At 44.3% G+C, this 19,161-nt stretch overlaps 1 protein-coding gene across 6 annotated transcripts in view; it reads right to left on the bottom strand.

Moving 5' to 3' along the window:
* Rfx4 (regulatory factor X4) overlaps window positions 1-19,161 on the bottom strand; it is a 158,114-nt gene that overhangs the window by 57,230 nt on the left and 81,723 nt on the right. For 4 of the 6 annotated variants that reach the window (XM_031349020.1, XM_031349018.1, XM_031349023.1 and 1 more), the window contains exons 5-8: window positions 17,493-17,554; window positions 12,560-12,773; window positions 11,549-11,626; window positions 6,408-6,571 (exon numbers count right to left, since the gene is read on the bottom strand). In XM_031349020.1, the coding sequence (XP_031204880.1) occupies window positions 6,408-6,571; window positions 11,549-11,626; window positions 12,560-12,773; window positions 17,493-17,554 (518 nt within the window). Of the gene's footprint in view, window positions 1-6,407; window positions 6,572-11,548; window positions 11,627-12,559; window positions 12,774-13,998; window positions 14,193-14,506; window positions 14,702-17,492; window positions 17,555-19,161 lie in introns of those variants that run through there. The other 2 variants (XM_031349021.1, XM_031349022.1) reach the window with 2 other exon arrangements.

Genomic DNA, 19,161 nt, shown 5'->3' on the forward strand with positions numbered 1-19,161 from the left:
GGCCAGGGCTATGAGTGGCAGGGCTATGAGTGGCCAGGGCTATGAGTGGCAGGGCTATGAGTGGCAGGACTATGAGTGGCAGGGCTATGAGTGGCAGTTTCCATTTTCAACCCAACCAAGCAAGAGGGCCTTGAGTTCTCAGGCAAGTTGAGAAAAAAGTGAATGTATAAAACCAAAAAGTCAGCCGTCAGATGGACCCTCATCTTTGATGTGACTTTTCCTCTTAGTTTAATGAGAAAGGACTGAATCTGTAAGTCTGAGATCATACCCACAGTTGTCTTGTGACTTTTTAAAAAAGTTTCCAAAGGTTTACTGTAAACTCGGTGCAACAAGCATGATTTGAGATGTGTTTGTTTGTTTGTTTGTTTGTTTGTCTGTTTGAGACAATATAGCCTTGGCTGATCTGGAACTCACTATGAAGTTCAGAGTTGACCTGGAACTCACAGAGTTCCTCCTGCCTCTGCCTCCTGAATGCTGGGATTAGAGGCATGCTCCACTACACTCAATTGTATTATAGATATTTAACGTTGTCCTCCGGGGCTAAGCATTGAGGCTAGTACATTACAGCAACTGATAAACATTAGTTTGGCGAATGAATGACTGAATGAATATCTGAACTCTGGCTATTTTAATTGTCACGAAGGCAGATAAGTCATCTCAGTTCTTAAGCATCACCTGCCACCTTTGTAGAGAGAAACCTATTGCCAACAGGAAAGCAAGGATTAACAAACTCAGTCTCAAGCAACTGTAGAAGTTACACAGGGAAGGCCTAAGGCTGAGGCACAAGGCCTGGAAAGCTTAGAAACCTGCTTGCTGGATCTGTGTTCAGTGAGAGCCCTTATCTCAAACAATAAGGTGAAGAGTGGTTGAGGAAAATAGCCAACACCAACCTCTGGCTTGCACACACGTGTGCCCACATACAGACACATACATACAGATTATAAGATTTTAAAAAAAGTCAAGAAAATGAACCTCCAAAGAGATAGAACAGTTAATATAACCAGACAACCAAACAGACCTTAAAATAACTGTAATATGATTAATACTGATACAGATCTAATAGGAAAGGTGAACAGTACATGTGAACAAATGAGAAACTTCAGTGGGATATAAGAATTATTTTATAATGGGAGGCAGGGGGCAAGATGGCTCAGCAGGTAAAAGTGTTTACCGCAAAAGCCTTGTGACCGGAGTTCAATCCCCAGACCAAATATAAAAACTGGAAGGAGAGAAGTTGCATCCTCTTCCATGCCTATGCAGAACACACTTCTACATACAATAATTAATAATAATAATAATAATAATAATAATAATAATAATAATAATATAAAAAATTTAAAGAGTCAAATGGTTTGTTATATATGAAAATAAAATCAAGGTATGGTAACATTGGTTGCCAAGTTAAGAATCCATGAACTTGAGGCTATTTTAATAAAAATTAACCAATCAGAACTCAAATATAAAAATTAAGAAAACAAAAAAGACTCCCATATTAAGAGCTGTAGGATGTGTTGGTGACATGGCTCAGCATTAAGAGCACTGACTGCTCTTCCAGAGATCCTGAGTTCAAATTCTCAGCAACCACATGGTGGCTCACAACCATCTGGAATGGGATCTGATGCCCTCTTCTGGTGTGTCTGAAGACAGTGACAGTGTACTCATATAAATGAAATAAATAAATAATTCTTTAAAAGAGAGTTGTGGGACAATGTCAGATGGGCTGACATACTCACTATTGAAATGCCAGGAGAAGAAAAAGAAGGAAATAGAGATAGAGATAGGAGTTTCCCCCAACGTAATGAAATTACAGTTGAGCACATATCCAAGAAACTCCAAAACTTAGGCAGGATCCAAAACCAGATGTATAATAGGGTCATTGTCAGACATCTGAAAGCCAAAGATAGAGAAGCACAAGTATTGTAGCCAAAGACACATGCATGGATTTTTAAAATACTGAAAAGAAAAGAAAACATACAAAAAACCTTGTCAATCTATGGGGTGGGGAGGTGGGCAAAGTGCCTTCTATGCAAGCTTGGCGCCTGAGTTTGGATCCTAGCAGCCAAGTAAAAGCAGAGGGTCTTACCTCTGTTACCCCAGTGCTTGGAATACGGAGATATAAGGATTGCTGGGGCTTACTGGTCAACCAATCTAGCCATGACAAGTAGGCTCTAAGTTCAGTGAGAGACACTGTCCCAAAAACTAAGCTAGTGAGTGACTGAAGAAGGCACTCACTCTAGCCTCTACATGCACATATGTGAATGTGTGGGTAAATTTTCTGTTTCTGTGGTAAAGCACCATGACCAAGACAGGTCATAGCAAAAAGAATATATTCGCACTCATAGGGCTGAAAGTTGTTAGTTGTCATGGTGGGGGTGTGTTGCAGCAAGCAGCAGAGGCAGCAGCTGGGGCAGGATGCTGAGAGTTCCCATTCTTTCTCATAATTACAAAGCGGGGGGTGGGGAGCAAACTAGAAGTGGCAAGAATCTTTAAGGTCTCGAAAAGGCCATCTCTTGTGACATACTTCCTCTAACAATGTCATACCTTCTGAACTTCCCGAAATAGCACCACCAACTGGGACCAAGTGTTCAAATACATGATCCATACCCTCACCCATATGTGCACAGTACATGTAGAGCACACACAACTTGTCAATCCAGCATTGAACCCAGTGAGGAAACTTCTCAGCTGTGAAGGAGAAATATTTTCACACACACACACACACACAAGAGGGGGGGAAGGGAGAGAGAACCTGAAAGAAGTCATCGCCACTAGACCTGTAATACAAAAAGTATAAAGGAAATTACATAGACAGCTAAATTATCCATAAAAATCAGCAGTCATGAAGATGGGAGTGGATATAAAAGACTGGCTTCCATATATTCCATCAGTCCAGAAGACAATTGTCTGAGGAAAAATACTGTGTGTGTGTGTGTGTGTGTGTGTGTGTGTGTGTATGTCTGTGTGTGTGCGTGTGTGTGCATGTCCTTTTGAGACAGGATCTTTTTATTATTTATCCCTGGCTATCCTGGCATGCACTATGTAGACCATGGTGAACTCACATTCACAGAGTTCTACCTGCGAGAATTAAAGGCATGTGCTACCACATCCAATTAGAATTCTTATACTAATTTAAAACAGGTATTTATCAAAGCAACTATTTTTTTTTTTTAAGAAAAAGATGTATAAATAACAAACTAGTTGTGGGGATAAATAGAATGATAAAACACAGCCTCAAGGCAGACACAGGAAGACATTTTGAACAGACCAGTGAGGCTGAGACAACAAGCAGGAAGAATGGTCTGAACAAACCATGTGGCCATGTTAAATGTGAAGGCCTAGGTGTGTGTGGGGAGCGGGAGGGATCAGCAGCTTAGATAAACAAACACTCCAGATCCCACTCTGTGCTAGACGTAAGACTGACTGACAAGAGGGAGCTGGAAAAGGCAGAGTTCTTTAAAATGCTCTAGTACGCATGTTACTGCCAAAGCAAACTCTGACCAAGAACTGTTACCAGGGACAACATCTACTGTGAATAACACGAATGTTACAATTTACATGTGTGACATAAAAAGGAATCAATTCCCCAGGCAGACAGAACATTCCAATTTAAATGTACTTAATTACAAATCTTCACAAATGAGTTTCAAAATGAAGCAAGAATGGACAGAAACTGACAAATTTATAATTCCAGTTGGAGATAGGAGTCAGTAAAACAAAGAGAGAAAGTCAGTAAGGGCAAAGAGAACATGAACACTGCTGTCAATCAATTTGGCCTAACAGATGTTTATAGGACACATCTCAAAGCGACACCTGAGGACACAGCATTTTTAGTGTACACAGGACACTCACCAGCATGCTCCATGTCACAGGCTACTAAACAGGCTTAAATAAATGTAAAAGATCTGATATCATGCAATGTGTGCAATCTGACTACAGGGAAATTAAAATACAAGTTAATAACAGAATATTATCTTGATAACCCCTAATACTTGAAAGTTAAATATTTCATTCTTAAAATAATCTATTGATTAAAGAGAAAGTCATAGGGAAACATAGAAATATTTACAAATTGAAATATGAAATCCACAATAAAACATTAGCAATTCAGATCTAGTAATACATTTTAAAGTTGCGATGAAGTATATTTACCCTGAAGATGAAAGTCTGCTACAATATTTAAAAATAAAGCAATAAAGCAATGTGAAATCTACATCATTTGAAGACTAAGGAGGAAAAAATATAGTATGATCTTGAAACAAACTAAAACATCTAGCAAAATTCAAAATACTTTCTTGATAATAACTCTCAGCAAACTAGCAATGGAAAGGAACTTTCCTGATCCCACAAAACCTTCCACATCTTACTGTGAATGTTACATATGTTTCCTTTAAGACCTGAGAAAATATGAAGGTGTCCACTGTCACCTAGAGGTCCTAGCCAGTGTAATAACATAGTGGATAAAAGGGGTATAGAGATTAGACATCAAGAAACAAAATGGTGTTGACACTATGTGATGAAAGACACACGTGCACGCGCACACGCACACACGCACCCTGCTTTATAAGAATCCAGAGGAGTCTGAGTCTTGAAAATGGACCCTTCCGCGTGTCAGTGTAGCATTCACAAACTGTCCATATGCCAGACAACAGAAGCAGAGTTAATGGACTCTTGAGAATAAATGCTTCAAGCAACAATCTCTAACCACAAATAATACAAATCAAGGTGAATAACAACAGCTTCTGACACTCACAAAGTTTGAAATGTTCTTTTTAAAATTCTTATGGCAAAGGTACTTCAAAGGGGAATCATAAAATAGGTAGGAAATAATAATATTAAAATAGTGCATACCAAACTCTATGGAATGGAGCTAAAATAGTGTTAGGAGAAAGTGCTCAGCATGCATAAGGTCCTTGGTTTGTTCTCTAGCATCGTACAAAGCTGGGCATGGTTGTGAACATTTGTAATCCCAGCACTCAGGAGCTGGAAGCAGAGGATCAGAAGCTTGGAGTCATCCTTGGCTACACAGTAAATTTGAGGCTAGCCTGGACTATTTGAGACCTGTTCCATAAGTGACTGACCAGCTTAATAACTAAATAAATCAGTAACCCTCTAGGAATTTCTCCTATACATACATTCCATGTGGCAAAACATATGCTCACTCAGAACTGGTGAAGGTGACTTTATTGGGAATAAAGGGTCTTTTTGTCCAGGTGTAATTATGGCTTTCCAGTCGAGAGCACCCTGGGTTAGCCAAGTGGGCTCTAACTCATAGGTGTCCCAGTGACAGGCAAGTAAGACGAAGATATGGGGCAGAAGATGTTGAGTTGATGGAAGCAGAGATTCTAGCTGCAAGCCCAGGGACAACAGGGATTGCTGGAAACCACTGAGACCAGCAGAGGGGCCTGGGACAGACAGACTGGGCCTCTGTAAAGACACCACCTGCCAGCACTTTGACTTGGCAGATCCAGCTTAATTACAAGAGACGCTCAAGAAAGTGTGGCCAGGAAAAGAAGAACCCAAAGGGTAGAGTAAGCCCTCTAAGGTTTGCTCTAAGCCACCCATTTTGTGATAATTTTTAACAGCAGTCACAGTTAACTAATATACTCTACTGTGTCATCCCCCACTGCATCCCTTGTAGTCAGACAGGAAATCCCAAGAGAATCACTAAAATGCAATATGGCAGAAGCCCAGGCTGTTACAAAAAAATTATGAGCTTGTAGGGAATGCCCCCTGAAACAAAACGTCCCGACAAGTGGGAGATCTGATTTACAGGAGACAGTTGAGAAAGGGGTGGGCACACAGAGAAAAATCCATAGGGAGATGGCAGCACACTGGGGTGACCTGGAAGGGCAAGGGATCAGAGTCCTGGAAAGACACGGCTGGCCAGAGACAACTTCACAGGGAGGAAGCCAGAGAGACCGCCTCTGCCTTCCCGGTCCTTCTCTCTTCCTGGTGATAAAGTTTGAGATTGGTGCCCTAGAAGGGGGCAGCATGGAGCATGGTGGAGAAGGCAGAGAAGCTGCTCAGTGGAAGCACAAGGTGCAGTGGGTTTGGATGAGGAAAGGAAGGCACAGTGCAGTCCGTACAGCGACAGCACTTCAGTAAGAAAGAAAAGTCATGTTCTGTGTCCCAATGACACGTGAACAGCAGGAGATGCCCGCCGTAGGAATGGTTGTGCTGCCTTTCGCTGTGCACCATTCCCTACCTTAGGAAGTTGGAACCATTTTCAGAGTAGAAGCATTTTATTTGCATTCACAACTACAGCCTTTAATTCTGAAAAGCCCATTGTTGATCTTTACAAAGGCCCTGTTTACTACAGTAATAGTAAAACAAAACAGATCAAAAACCCAAGTACTAGCCAGTGTCTGGGCTCCTCCCATAGGGAGGCTGAGACCCAGCCAACTCACCTGTCCGGCAATGCCTGCAGCACTGTGGGCATCAGCACCCCAGAGATGGCTTTGTAGAGGATGGAGTCACACACACCCACGATGTTCACCACCGTGGAGGAGCCTAGCACGGGCAGCATGTGGGGCGGCATCCCTTGCCAAAAGTGCAGAAGGAAACTTTGAACCTGCGTTGACCCACAGAGAGAAGAGGGTTCAGACAAAGCTGTCCCTGCAGAGCCTTGCTTGCTTCTCCACCTCCACAGTACAGGCAGCACAGCAGTACCTCCATCTACTTCCTCCGAGGCAGTGGGAGCAGCCCCGGTTTGGGATGCTGTGGGAACTTGTGCCCACTGCCCTCACTCACAGCATGCCCACTGCTGGACACCTGTCTGCCTCTGCAGCCTGATGTTAGGCTTGCTCGCTGTGAGCTGACTGAGTTAAGTAGGGTGGACTGGACAGGTTTTGTTTTGATTTTTAAAAGGTTACAACACTGGCACCCATTGTTCTTTCAACATCCCCCCAACCCCCGTGGCTCCTGGGTATTCTGGGAAGGAAGGGGAAAGATGTAGTAGTTACGGGTGAAGAGGCAAGAAGTGTCTGCTGCCTGCAAAATACCCCAAATTCAAATATGTGTTTCAGACCTGGGAAAAGTGCAAGGAACTTCTCACATCCCAAACTCACATTTTCCCAAAGTGCCTGGTGCCATTATGGAGCTATAGGTGGACAGCATCGCAGTAAGCCAGAGGGGCACGTGGAACACTTGCGATATGTCACCAAGACACAGAGCAGTGCTCTGCTGGGCACTCATAATGGAGTCGCCATTAGCATGATGCTCTGAGCAGGGACTTGGAGAAGCAAATGGCTGAGTGGATGTTCCATGAAGAACATGCCTTGGTGACCCCACTTCCATGACTTTTAGGGTATGGTTTGAAGAAGGTAGAGGGATGAGAGACAGGGGCAGGGAAACAGGAAATCATAAGTTTATATGCACAGTGACATCCCTAAATTGAGAAGCCCATCACAAAGCTAGGATCATCCAACTCTTATTTTATAGTGAGCTGACTTGAGTCCTGGGTTACGCATCCTTCTCCTTACTCTCCAAGATAGGCTCTCTCGGGCTCCACGTGGAGCATTTTTCCATATTGTTGATTCCTGTAAACCCATACTGATTCATCTTGGGAGATGTAACCTGACCCTTTCACCTTAGTGCTGTGGACCTGGTCTTTCTTTTCTTTTTTTCTTCTTTTCCTTTCTTTTCTTTCTTCCTTCCTTCCTTTCTTTCTTCCTCTTTCTTTCTTTCTTCCTTTCTCTCTCTCTTTCTTTCTTCCTTCCTTCCTTTCTTTCTTCCTCTTTCTTTCTTTCTTCCTTTCTCTCTCTCTTTCTTTCTTTCTTTCTTTCTTCCTTCCCTTTCTCCCTTCCTTTTTTCCTTCCTTAACTCTTTCCCTGCCTCCCTCCCTCCATCCCTCCCTTCCTTCTTTTTTAGAGACTACCCCCCCCCCCCAGGAACCAGAGATATCACAGAGTTCTCCCATATGACCCTGCTGATGTTCGTAGAGCTGAGCATCTATACTCCCACTTACAGAGTTACTAAGTTCATCACCCAGAGCAGAGCAGCAATCCAAAGAGGCAGAACATGCGCGCTTCCTCCGCCAGCCTCGTGATCGTTTTTTTTTCTTATTACTTGGTAACTGGGATTCTGGCTTATTCCCAGGGCCCATGTCTTTCTCTGGATTGCTGCCACTCCACAGCTTTCTGTCTCTGCCTGATGGCCTGTACCACCCTTTGGATCCCTCCCAGGATCAGATCCCGTATCCCAGCTCGTCCCTAGGATGAGGCATTGACCTCTAGCCAGGTGTTAGACTCTCTTGTTTGAGCTTCCCACTGTATTTTCTAAGAGTTGGTACAATCTGAGCACATCTGCTTTCCTTGGCTTTTCTCGAGTTCAGTCTTGCCCCTCTTTCCTATTAGATGTCAGCTTCTAGCAAAACATCTGGAAAAGGTCAGCTGCTATGTAGGATAAAGCAAATCCATTGAGAGATGTTAGCAGCCATCTGTCTGTAAGAAGCCTGCTCAAACCACACAAGGAGCCCTTGTCGGTCACCAAGTTCCTGGCAGAACTTCCTATTGTATCAAGTGCTCTATCCAGTGTTGACCCTCCCTTCCTTCTCAGTTTTATGTTATCGACTGTCCCATGGTTCTCAGTCCTTTGAGAAGGAAAAGGAAGGCGAATGGGATGAATATAAGTGTTGAGACCTGGAGGCCAGCTGTGAGATGGGACACAGACAGCATGTCTGTTCAGGACAGAAAGCTGCCCTGACCTCTCTGTGGACTGGGCAGGAAGGGAGGGAAAATGAAGAGCTGAGGTTCGTGACTTGCGTCGTCTGGCAGAGGGTCATGGCAATGTAAGGCAGAGGGTCATGGCAATGTCAGACTTGGGGGAAACAGACTTAGGGCATAGAATTAAAGGCTCTGGTTTTGCCATGTAAAATCAAGCCAATTAAATCTTATGCTCAGGGCCAAGTATGTGAGGGCCAGCAGCCCCTTTAAGGTGGATACAATGGCTTCTACCTATTATTAGAATGAAGTAAGATGGCTTATGTAAAATGCCTGGTACTGTGTAGGCACTGGATAAATGGAACTTACTATCAGATGACAGGAGGAATTCTGGTAAGCTCCCCTCATCCTTTGCATACAATTTCAGCAAAAGGATCAGGCAAATAGTTAAGTATGATCATTTAACACCAGCTTTCTGGGATGTTTATCCATCCAGTCTCCTGTGATTTCATCCCTTCTTTTGGTCCAGGGGAGCATCATTTTTAAAAAATTTTCCATTTTTATTATTTTATGTGTATGAGTGTTTTGCCTGCATGCATGTCTGTGAATCACATGCATGTCTGCTGCTGGAAGTTGTGGTGAACCTCTATGTAGGTATTGGGATTCGAACTCAGGTCCTTGCAACAACAACAAGTACTCTTAAGCGCTGAGCCAACTTTCCAGTCCCTACATTTTTAAAAGAACACCTATACAAGATTATTTCTTTATTTCTTTTCCATGTCCATATTTAGTTTATTGCTAACACATTGACAACATGTAGTTAGTCAGCTAATGTCTTGCAGTTGAGTACTTAATTGGCATAGCATTGGAAGATGCTCAGCAAAGCAAGTTACCAAAATGTCTATCATCTATTATGTCCTAGTACAAACTTGGACAGTTTACATACACTATTTAATAAATACCCCAATTTTGCCAAGACATCATTATAATGCCAATTTTGGGACAACATTAGAAAGGCTCAGAGGCAGAAAATGCTTTTGGTCAAAGTCACAGAATAGTAAATGAAGGCTTGGGGACTCAAACATGGGATTTTGGGACTCCCTGGTTCATTGTGCTATACAGCCTGGAAAGGAGTCCCGTACATGTGAATGTGTGGGTCATATACTGGCTTGGCAATGTTCTACATGAATTGCATCTATCTGTTCAGCCATCACCTATCTACCAATCCAAACACCCAGTTATACAACCAACCAATATGTCCTGGGAGTCATCTAGGACAAGCATTGAACACGGTGGATAAAGTCCCTTCCTATAGGCCTTATGTTGCGATATTTGGGACAAACAATCCATTCATCAAGGACATTTCTGTTCTTTTTTCTTGAGCTGAAGGAGAAAGCCATGCCTTCAGGAGTAAAATAGCCCCCTTCATTGTGTTTGGCTGGGTGGACTGAACCCTGTCTTGCTTAGCCACCTTAAAGGCAGCTGTGGGGGTTCACTCATATTCCCTCTACCATGTGGCAAACAAAATAGAACCCAGTTTTGCCAGTGACACAGAGGTGATGTGTTTTATTCCTAAGATGACAAAGTGAAGGACAGGGTGTGCCTTCCCTGTGGTCCTTTTTCACTGGATCCACGGGCTGAACAACAGGATGCTGCAGTCCTGGGCCATATGACAGAAGAAGCCTGGATCCCTAAGTCATCCTGAGCCCTCACTGTCCCAACTAAAGAGCAACCATATTAGATTCTGGCGTGTGTAAGGGAAAGGCTTCCTTCCAGGCAGTTAAGACTCTAGGGCTCATTTGCTGGAGCAGCTGGTGTTGTCTTTACTCTTTGTAACTCATTACCTGCTCATTTCAGCAATTTTAAAACTTGAGTCTGAGGCCAGCCTGACCTACAGATTGAGTTGCAGGGCAGCCAGAGTTACACAGTAAAACCCGGTCTCAAAAACGAAAACCAGCCAACCAAACACAAATCACCAAAATGGCCACTTCAGTAATTTGGAAGAATTTAAAGGACGTCTTAGAGATGTTATCCTCGAAGGCTGAGAGAAGGAAGAACAGTCTGCTTTTTACCAACACATGACCATCTCTTCTGGTGCAGTGTCTATGAGGCAGGTGATGGCAAAGACAATAAATACATGGCTTTGACAAGCCACCTACAAAAGGAACCTTTGAGGTAAGTTTCCATCAATAGTGACTGGGTTTTATAATTCATTTAGAGCAAGTTCTCCTTTCTCTAATTGAACATCCAAATCTAATTCCCAGGTGCTGCCGCCGCGGCCGGCCGCCACTATTTCTAACTGAAAGATGCTGTCTTTAAACTGAAGCCTCTGGTCTGGAAGGTGAGGTGGATGTCTTCGAGGGGAAGAGGACTTTAGCATCCCACTTGTTCCAGAGATGCCACTGTTCTCTTTTGCTTCCCCATTTCTGTTCTTTTTCTTGAATGCAATATTTCTAAAGCAGAAATAAAGTGGCCATATTGATGGAATTTGGTGGAAATGGAACCCACGCCTTGAAGGGGGAGGGTCAGTAATCATTCCACAAGCAATGAGGGATGATCTCAGGAAAAGGTTGAAACCTAGTATTATTTAGCTTTGCAGAATCCATACTTGTAGGCGTGTTGAAAGGCTGGCAAGATGGCCTTCCTAGTATGTATCATCCTATAGTCAAATCAAGGAAAAACCACTACTGCCCAGTGTGCGCAGTGGCCTCTGTAAGATAGGAGTTGTAGCAGTACCTGCCTTGTAGCATCATTGTGAAGGGTGAGTGGGTCAATGGCTACCAGGGGCTTCCAGACACCAGGCCCTGCACCCGGTGGGAGCTCTTAAAGGAGTGGGGGTGAAGTAAACATCTTAATAGAGTATTCACAGCTTAATGCTGTTGACCTACCTCATCAAAGTTGGCTCTTATTACAGTGTCCAGTATTCTCTGACAGTGTGTTCTGTACATCATAATAAAGGTAGACACCTGTGGGTGAGTGGAGGACCAATGACAAAAGTAGACATTAGTATACAGTGTGGCTGCCCCGGGAATTTCAACGTTAACACCATTTGTTCCACTGTAAGGATGGACTTTACCCATTATCTGTGTGTCCTGGAAGACCTGAAGGGGGAATTGTAGCCCTTAAGTGATCTGCTATGACCTATGACCCTTGTCTCCCTGCTCTGTGCTCACAGGCACCCAAGCACCACCCTGAGGTACAGCACTGGTTTTACTCTGCTTCCATCTTGCACCTTGAGACTTTTGGATTTCTGGAAAAATCAAAAATAACATGGTCTGGGCTGGTGAGATGGCTCAGCGGGTAAGAGCACTGACTGCTCTTCCAAAGGTCCTGAGTTCGGATCCCAGCAATCACATGGTGGCGCACAACCACCTGTAATGAGATCTGATGCCCTCTTCTGGTGCATCTGAAGACAGCTACAGTGAATTACGCCGGAGTGAGCGGGGGCCAGAGGGAGTGGGCTGGAGCGAGCAGGGCCAGCAGAGGTCCTGAGTTCAATTCCCAGCAGCCACACACATGATGGCTCACTGCCATCTATACAGCTACAGTGTACTCATACACATAAAATAAATAAAATAAATCTAAAAAAGAAATAACATGGTCTTTACACTCGTGCATCCAGCACACTGCAGAGTGCTTTAGCATATGGTACAGTAGGGCTAGGGGACTAAATTCTCCTTGTGGCTAAGATACTGAAAAGAATTAAAAGCCAATGTATTGTTTGTATAAATGCTTCTGCAGAAATCATTGTAGATGTTTGGTGTGTATGAAGTCTCTGAAATCTATGAGAAAGAGAGGAGGAGGGAGAGAAAGAGAGACAGAAACAGAGGCATAGACAGACAGAGACACAAAGAGAGACAATCACCCCCTCCCCTGGCAATCGCTTTGGATGAGGTTACCTTCTCCTCAGGAAGACTGGCTGGCAGATTTAGGTCTTTGACGTTTGGAAAGTCTGGCAGCAATGTCCCAAGCTTGGAGCGGGGAGAATATGCCACTGTCTGCTTGGTCACTTCTCTCTTGCCCGTCTCGCTCACCCAGGCAGCTCCTTTCTTTGAATACATCACGTCATAATACTGGGAGCTTTCCTTCACTGCTATGCCATAGTAATGGTACCTGGGCAAGTGAGAAAGAGACAGATAGGGGCCCACATGGATCAGTATTAGATGGAGGTTTCTTGGGTTGGAGAATGTTGTCCAAAGCCAAGCATGACTGGACACATCCAAACCTGGGGCTACAAGAGTTAACTCTTCTATAAGGCTTGACATCTCTGAAATCTACAATTAAGCCAAAGTTCCATGTTGCCAGCCATCAATCAGGTAGGTAAAAATAACTAAAATTGCCTCCTACTGAAGATGTTAAGTCAAATACTTTGCAAAGCAAAAGAGGGATGAGAAATGTTCCATTTATACCTGATCTCGAATGTCGACCAAATACCTTCCCAAAGGTGCCTAACATTTGAGTGTTCATCTCTGTGGGGACCCAGGCAGCAGACTGTGTTCATGCATCATCAGTAAAACTTTACCTGACCATGATTAAAATCTTCAGTAAAGGCTAGCCTCAAAGAGCTATGATTTTAAATTTTTTCTTGTATTATTATATATTTGGAGATTAGGTTTGACTGTGCAACCCTGACTGGCCTGGAAATTGCTATTTAGATCATGCTGGCCTCAAACTCCCAGACCCTCACTTTCGATATTCTGCCTCCAAGTGCTAAGATCAAAGGTGTGTACCCCCACACCAAGCAAAAGCTTTAATTTTAAAAAGATTCATCCAGTGCCTCACTTGACCCTGAATGCCAAAGACCAGAACTTTGTATTAACTCGCAATGGGTGTAATAATCACAGACACACTTCCATTTACACCTGAAGAGGGACAGAAGGAAGCTATATCTGGTGGAGGTAGAGGTGGAGGTGGTGGAGGTAGTGGGGTGCTTCGTATTTCATCTAACTATCTACTGAGTACTTAAGTTCTGAGCACTTTGCAAAGTACTTTATTCACACTAATTTGAAAATGAGCTTATGAAATTGAGGATTTCTGTGGTCATCCTAAAGACGAAAAAAAAAATGGAAAAAAGGGGGGTGCAGAATCAAGCAATTTGCTCAAGAGCATAGAGCAATTCCAGGCAAGAACAGGTTGTGGACCAGTCTGTTTGCCTACACGGCCACTTTGCAGCACTAACAGTAAACAGGATGTGTGCATCAGAATTACTTTTGGAGTTTAATAAACATGCAGATTCCTAGGCCCCTTCCCAGAACCCACTGATTCAGAACATCTGAGGATGAGGCCCATGAATTAGCCTTGAAATGAACAGCATAAGCCACCCTGAGGTGAGGCTCACCAGCTTGAGGTCCATGGCATGAAGGACTTGACACACAGAATCTTCTCTCATAAAATCCCATGAGGCTAGAAATAATTCGCGCTTCACATTTTACAAACAAGGAAACTAAGCTCTAGAGAATTTAAGTGATGCACCCTAGATCACCCAGTGAGGAGGCAGCAGAGGCAGGATCTGAACTTCTAACGGGCTTTGTACCTCTAAGTCAGCCAGTGATTCCCAAGCTTTATTAACAATAAGAATCACCTACAGTGCACACGGCAGCATCCTGACCCCCAAGATTCCGATTTCGTGCATCTAGGGTGGGGTTTCACAGTGCAGTGGTAATGCTATGGTAGTCTTGGGCCCTCGTTTTCAGAAACAATGGACAACAGCTCAGCTACTTTTCTCTATCCACAGACACATGGCGAGGGGAAGAGGGAAGCATTTTGAGTTTTGGGAAAGGTGTTCATGGGGAGGGAAAGATGGGTGCATGTAACCTTCCCTTTCACAGCCCCCTTCCTGCTGGTACCATTCTGTGAAATTTCTGCCCAGTGGGCAGCTTGCCTCCATCTGCATGCCTCCTGGGATGAAGAACTCAGGCCCTCCGAAGGCAGCCCAGTTCATTTTCAGCCGATGTAGTTACCAGAAAGTTCTTTGTGTTGAGCTAATATCTACCGTCTGGGGCTTCTACTTTCCAACTGTCACATAACTGCCTTTCCATCTGTGAGCAATCTGTGGGGGAGGGGCTGGTTCCAGGGACTCCAGAGATACCTTGTGGTGGAAAGACAGTTATGGCCTCCTTAGCTTTAAAATGTTCCTTATAACTTAAGGTCAAGACAGCCATACCTTACTACCACATTATGAGATAGTCACATTATCATAAGATAGAACAATTTATTTCCTGGTTAATCTATGCACGTAGCAGAGATCTGCAATTACAGGAAAGCTACTGTTCTGGTCTGGTCCCATCTTGGTTTTGCTAGTTAGGTTCTGGAGGGAGAGTCAACACCCCTCACCAGACGTGCCTATGTTTCGTCTATAGGAGTGGATTTGCTATGGGAATTTGAGAGGTCATGCTGCAGGATGAAGATCAGTTTGCAGCTTGAAACATCCCTTTGCATTCAGATTGGCTGAACATGTGGATCCTCCTGGAGATGGTAGAATATGGCTCTGTGTGTGTAGAACCTTAAAAATGGATGCTGCCTAGTTTGCTACAATGTAGGTGAAAGTAAAAGGAACAGAATCCAGGCTCTCTCAGAGGGACCATTCTCTAAGTGCATGCTCGTTCTATTTACCCTTTCTGATTCTCCACATTTATCAACTCTTTCTACCTATTCTCCTTAGAAATCAGAAATTGCGTATTGGAGCCAGTGGCTTCCCAGAGACCACAAGCTAGACAAACATTTCCATATGTTTCCATTTATTCAGCATCTCTCTATTCAGCCCCACCCCCTGCTTTGACAAGGTCTGGCTGTGTAACTCAGGTGGCTGGTCTTTAAATATGTGGCATCACACTCGTTGCCTCAGACTCCAAAATTCTGGGAAGACTGGGAGATGCCACCTGTGTGGCTCATATCTGGTTTGACCAAGATTTTGAATTATCGACTTTTGATCACCAGCAAACAAAAAAAAAAAAGAATCTGATTTTTGCATTCTATCCTTACTGAAGTTGCAACCTTGCTTTTAAACAGAACACTAGAATTTTTCTTTATAGATGAAGTTAGGTAGTTTGTTCTTCAGTATAGTCATCCTGGGAAATAAATCATTGAGAAATTATCTCAAGATGTCCTCTGTTCAAAAATTTTCTGGACAGTCCTTTGGAATTTCTCTCAAGAGCTTCTGACACACACACACACACAGAGAGAGAGAGAGAGAGAGAGAGAGAGAGAGAGAGAGAGAGTCACATACACATATAGACACAGACATACATACATAGAGTCATAGACATAGATACATACAGATACACATATACACATACACATAGATACCTATACACACATATATAGACACAGGCACACATACACAGACACACACAGATACATACACACTGACAGATATATACATAGATATAGATACACATATACACATACATATAGATACCTATATACACATACATAGACACACACAGGCACACATACACAGATACACAAACACACAGATACATACACACACAGACAGATATACACATACACACACATACACAGTGCCTTATTTTCAGACTTTACCAACAACAGGGTTTCCCAACTTTGATCATCTGTTTTCTTTCCTTCCATTCCCCAACAAGCAACCCACGTTCTACTGCTCAGTGGCTCTGTCCCCTGGGGTAACAGTGTAGGGTGTCCCTTGGGGTAACAATGTATGGGTGTGCTTCCAACCTTCCCCCTACCCAACCCTAAACCCCTGACCTCCTCTGCCCAGACATGGAGATGTAATGTTCCTTCTTTTTGAAGAGGTCTCTGTGTTTGCTGGCTCATTGTACTGCCCACCCACAGTTGTCAAAGGTCTAGAATGCTGCATAAGAAGAAGGCACCCTCTAGTGGAGTCAAGGTGCACATTAGCATAATAAAGGTTCTTAGAAGTCTCCCTCGAAAGGGAGCTGTTGAACTGGGGTTGGCCAAACTTGTGTGGCCACCTCCCTCTTCCAAGTGACACTTCCTGACCCCTGAAAGTTTCCAAACTCTCCTGAGAGGCAACTCCTCTGTATCTTTGATGGAGGAGGACTGGCTGAGCCCCCCTTTCTGATACACACCTAGGAGACAGGAATTCTCATGGGGGCTTCACTTCCTCTGCTCTTTAGCATCAGCTCCTCCAAAAGATCTTCTCCAAGCTTCTCCCCCTTTCTTCCTCTCTGCTATGATGGGAAACATTAAGCCCTCTTTCCATATCTGTCTTACATATCAGAATGCTCCTGGCAAAGCCAGGCGGGATGGTTCAGGACTATGATCTCATGTGAGAGGTCCAGGCAAGAGGATTGTGGTGAGCTTGAGCTTTACAGAGCAGGACCCCTGTCTCAGCAAGTGTTGGTGGGCTGGAAGAAACCACCGAGGCAGGGGGGAGGAAATCACCTGCCCAGTCCCCATGTTGTTGGTGCTGGTCTGTGCCTGTGGCCCACTGTATACTCTCAGAGCAGAGGTTTCTTCATTGAACACTCCAAGCAGCCTGGAAGTGGTCTGAGAGACCACAGGACTCCTTGGAAATATGCAAAGATTGATTTATAAAGGACAACTGAGGACAAGGCAGCACAGAGTCAGATGGCATGGAGCAGCTGGGCCAAAGGTCCCACCCAGGCTTGTGGATGGCTGCTCTCTCTCTCTCTCAATCTCTCTCTCTCTCTCTCTCTCTCTCATGCTGAGAGAGAGGCTGACTGTCATAGACTTCCTCCATAGTCCCCCCTCTAGGCACAGACCTCCCCACAGGCCTGCAGACCACACTCTTGGGGAGCATCCTGGGGTCTGGCCTCTAGGTCCAGAGACAGATGCTGTGAAGTGAAGGCAGCGTGGCTTTGTGGTGCTTACTTTGACTGTCCTCGGGTCCCGAGTCTTCTGGTGGTTAGCTGAGGAAACTGCTGCCTTATGATCTGTAAAGGTGACACAAGAACCGGTTACCCATCAGGAACAGTGGCTTATGGGGACTGAAAGGGGAAGCAAACTGGTGTGGGTGCAGCACCTGGCCGGGAGTCTTTGGGAGCACTCTGGAGCAGACTGCTGGTGTTAGGGTGGGGGTGGGAGTAGGTGGGCAGCAGGTTGACAGTTATGGAGTTCAGATACTGAGGGACTTGGTGGGGATCTCACAAGGCTACCAAGCTTTCCTTATCCCCTCTTATTCAAAGCACAGGAAATCCCAGGATGCTTTAAAATATACCACTCCCCCTTGAGACCGCCATCATATTTGGAGCCAACCCATCTTCTCCTGTAACTAGGCCTTGTGTACCATGCCACTTTCGTCCCTATGAGCAGGCCTCTTTCTGCCCCACATCCCCCTACAAGAATGCAAGTTCATCCACATTTTTCAGGCTTGCTTTCATTTCTGAAGATGACACTTGGGGTTTCTGAGCAAGGTGCCCCTGCTCAGAGGCCTCCTGGGACCAACCAGTGTCCAGTAGCAACAGCCGTCTCTTGCTGTCTCCAGATTCTACTGCAAGGCTTCTATCTGAGAGCATCCAGGGCACTTCCTCACTGAGTACTAATTGGGTCTCTTGCTACTTGAATGTAGGGTGTGTGAGAGCAAAGACCTTGCTTGCTCAGGGCCGGGACTTGGGAAAGCTTGGTCTTACTGTGAACTGAAGAGAGAGGTTCCGGTCCCTCCCCAGAGGACACCATCGTGACTGCTGTGGACAAGGAGAGGAGGCCATCTGCCAAAGTAGGAATGCACCAACAGACCTCCTTCATTGGTGTTTATTGAGATGGTGGTTTTGGAGAGGTGACATAAGGGAAAGTTTGTGTGGTGGCATTGGGGGGGACAAGGGGACCTGGATTATATCTTGGCTCCACCACTTGCCAGGTAGATGTGTTTACATTCACAAGGCACATCCCTATTTACAAAATGAGAATGAGGGGCTGGAGAGATGGCTCAACTGTTAAGAGAATGTGCTGTCTTACAGAAGGACCAGAGTTTGATTTGCATGTCTGGCAGTCCACAGCTCCAAGGAACCCAACACCTACTTCTGGCTTCTACAAGCACCTGCACTGGGTGCACATACCCACCCACAGATGCCTTTGCATACTCATCCTTAATAAAAAGAAGCAGAGCAGTGGTGGCGCACGCCTCTAATCCCAGCACTTGGGAGGCAGAGACAGGCAGATTTCTGAGTTCGAGGCCAGCCTGGTCTACAGAGTGAGTTCCAGGACAGCCAGGACTACACAGAGAAACCCTGTCTCAAAAAAAAAAAAAAAAAAAAAAAAAATAAATAAATAAATAAATAAATAAATAAATAAAAAATTTAAAAAATTTAAAATAGAAATGATAATAAACTCTACCTTAAAGAATCTTTGTGAAGTGTGTGTATATGTGTGTGCGTGTGTGCGTGTGTGTGTGTGTGTGTATGGGTGCAGGGGATGTAAATAGATGTAGACCCCAGTGCTTAGGAAGCGTTCAATATGTGAGTGTCAGAACCTCCCAATGGCTCTGGATCCTTTCATTCCTCAGAAGCTTTCGATTTTAAGCTTACTCCATTCTCCCTTCCCG

The sequence above is a fragment of the Mastomys coucha genome, unplaced genomic scaffold (genome assembly GCF_008632895.1).
Source record: "Mastomys coucha isolate ucsf_1 unplaced genomic scaffold, UCSF_Mcou_1 pScaffold4, whole genome shotgun sequence".
Classification (NCBI taxonomy): Eukaryota; Metazoa; Chordata; class Mammalia; order Rodentia; family Muridae; genus Mastomys; species Mastomys coucha.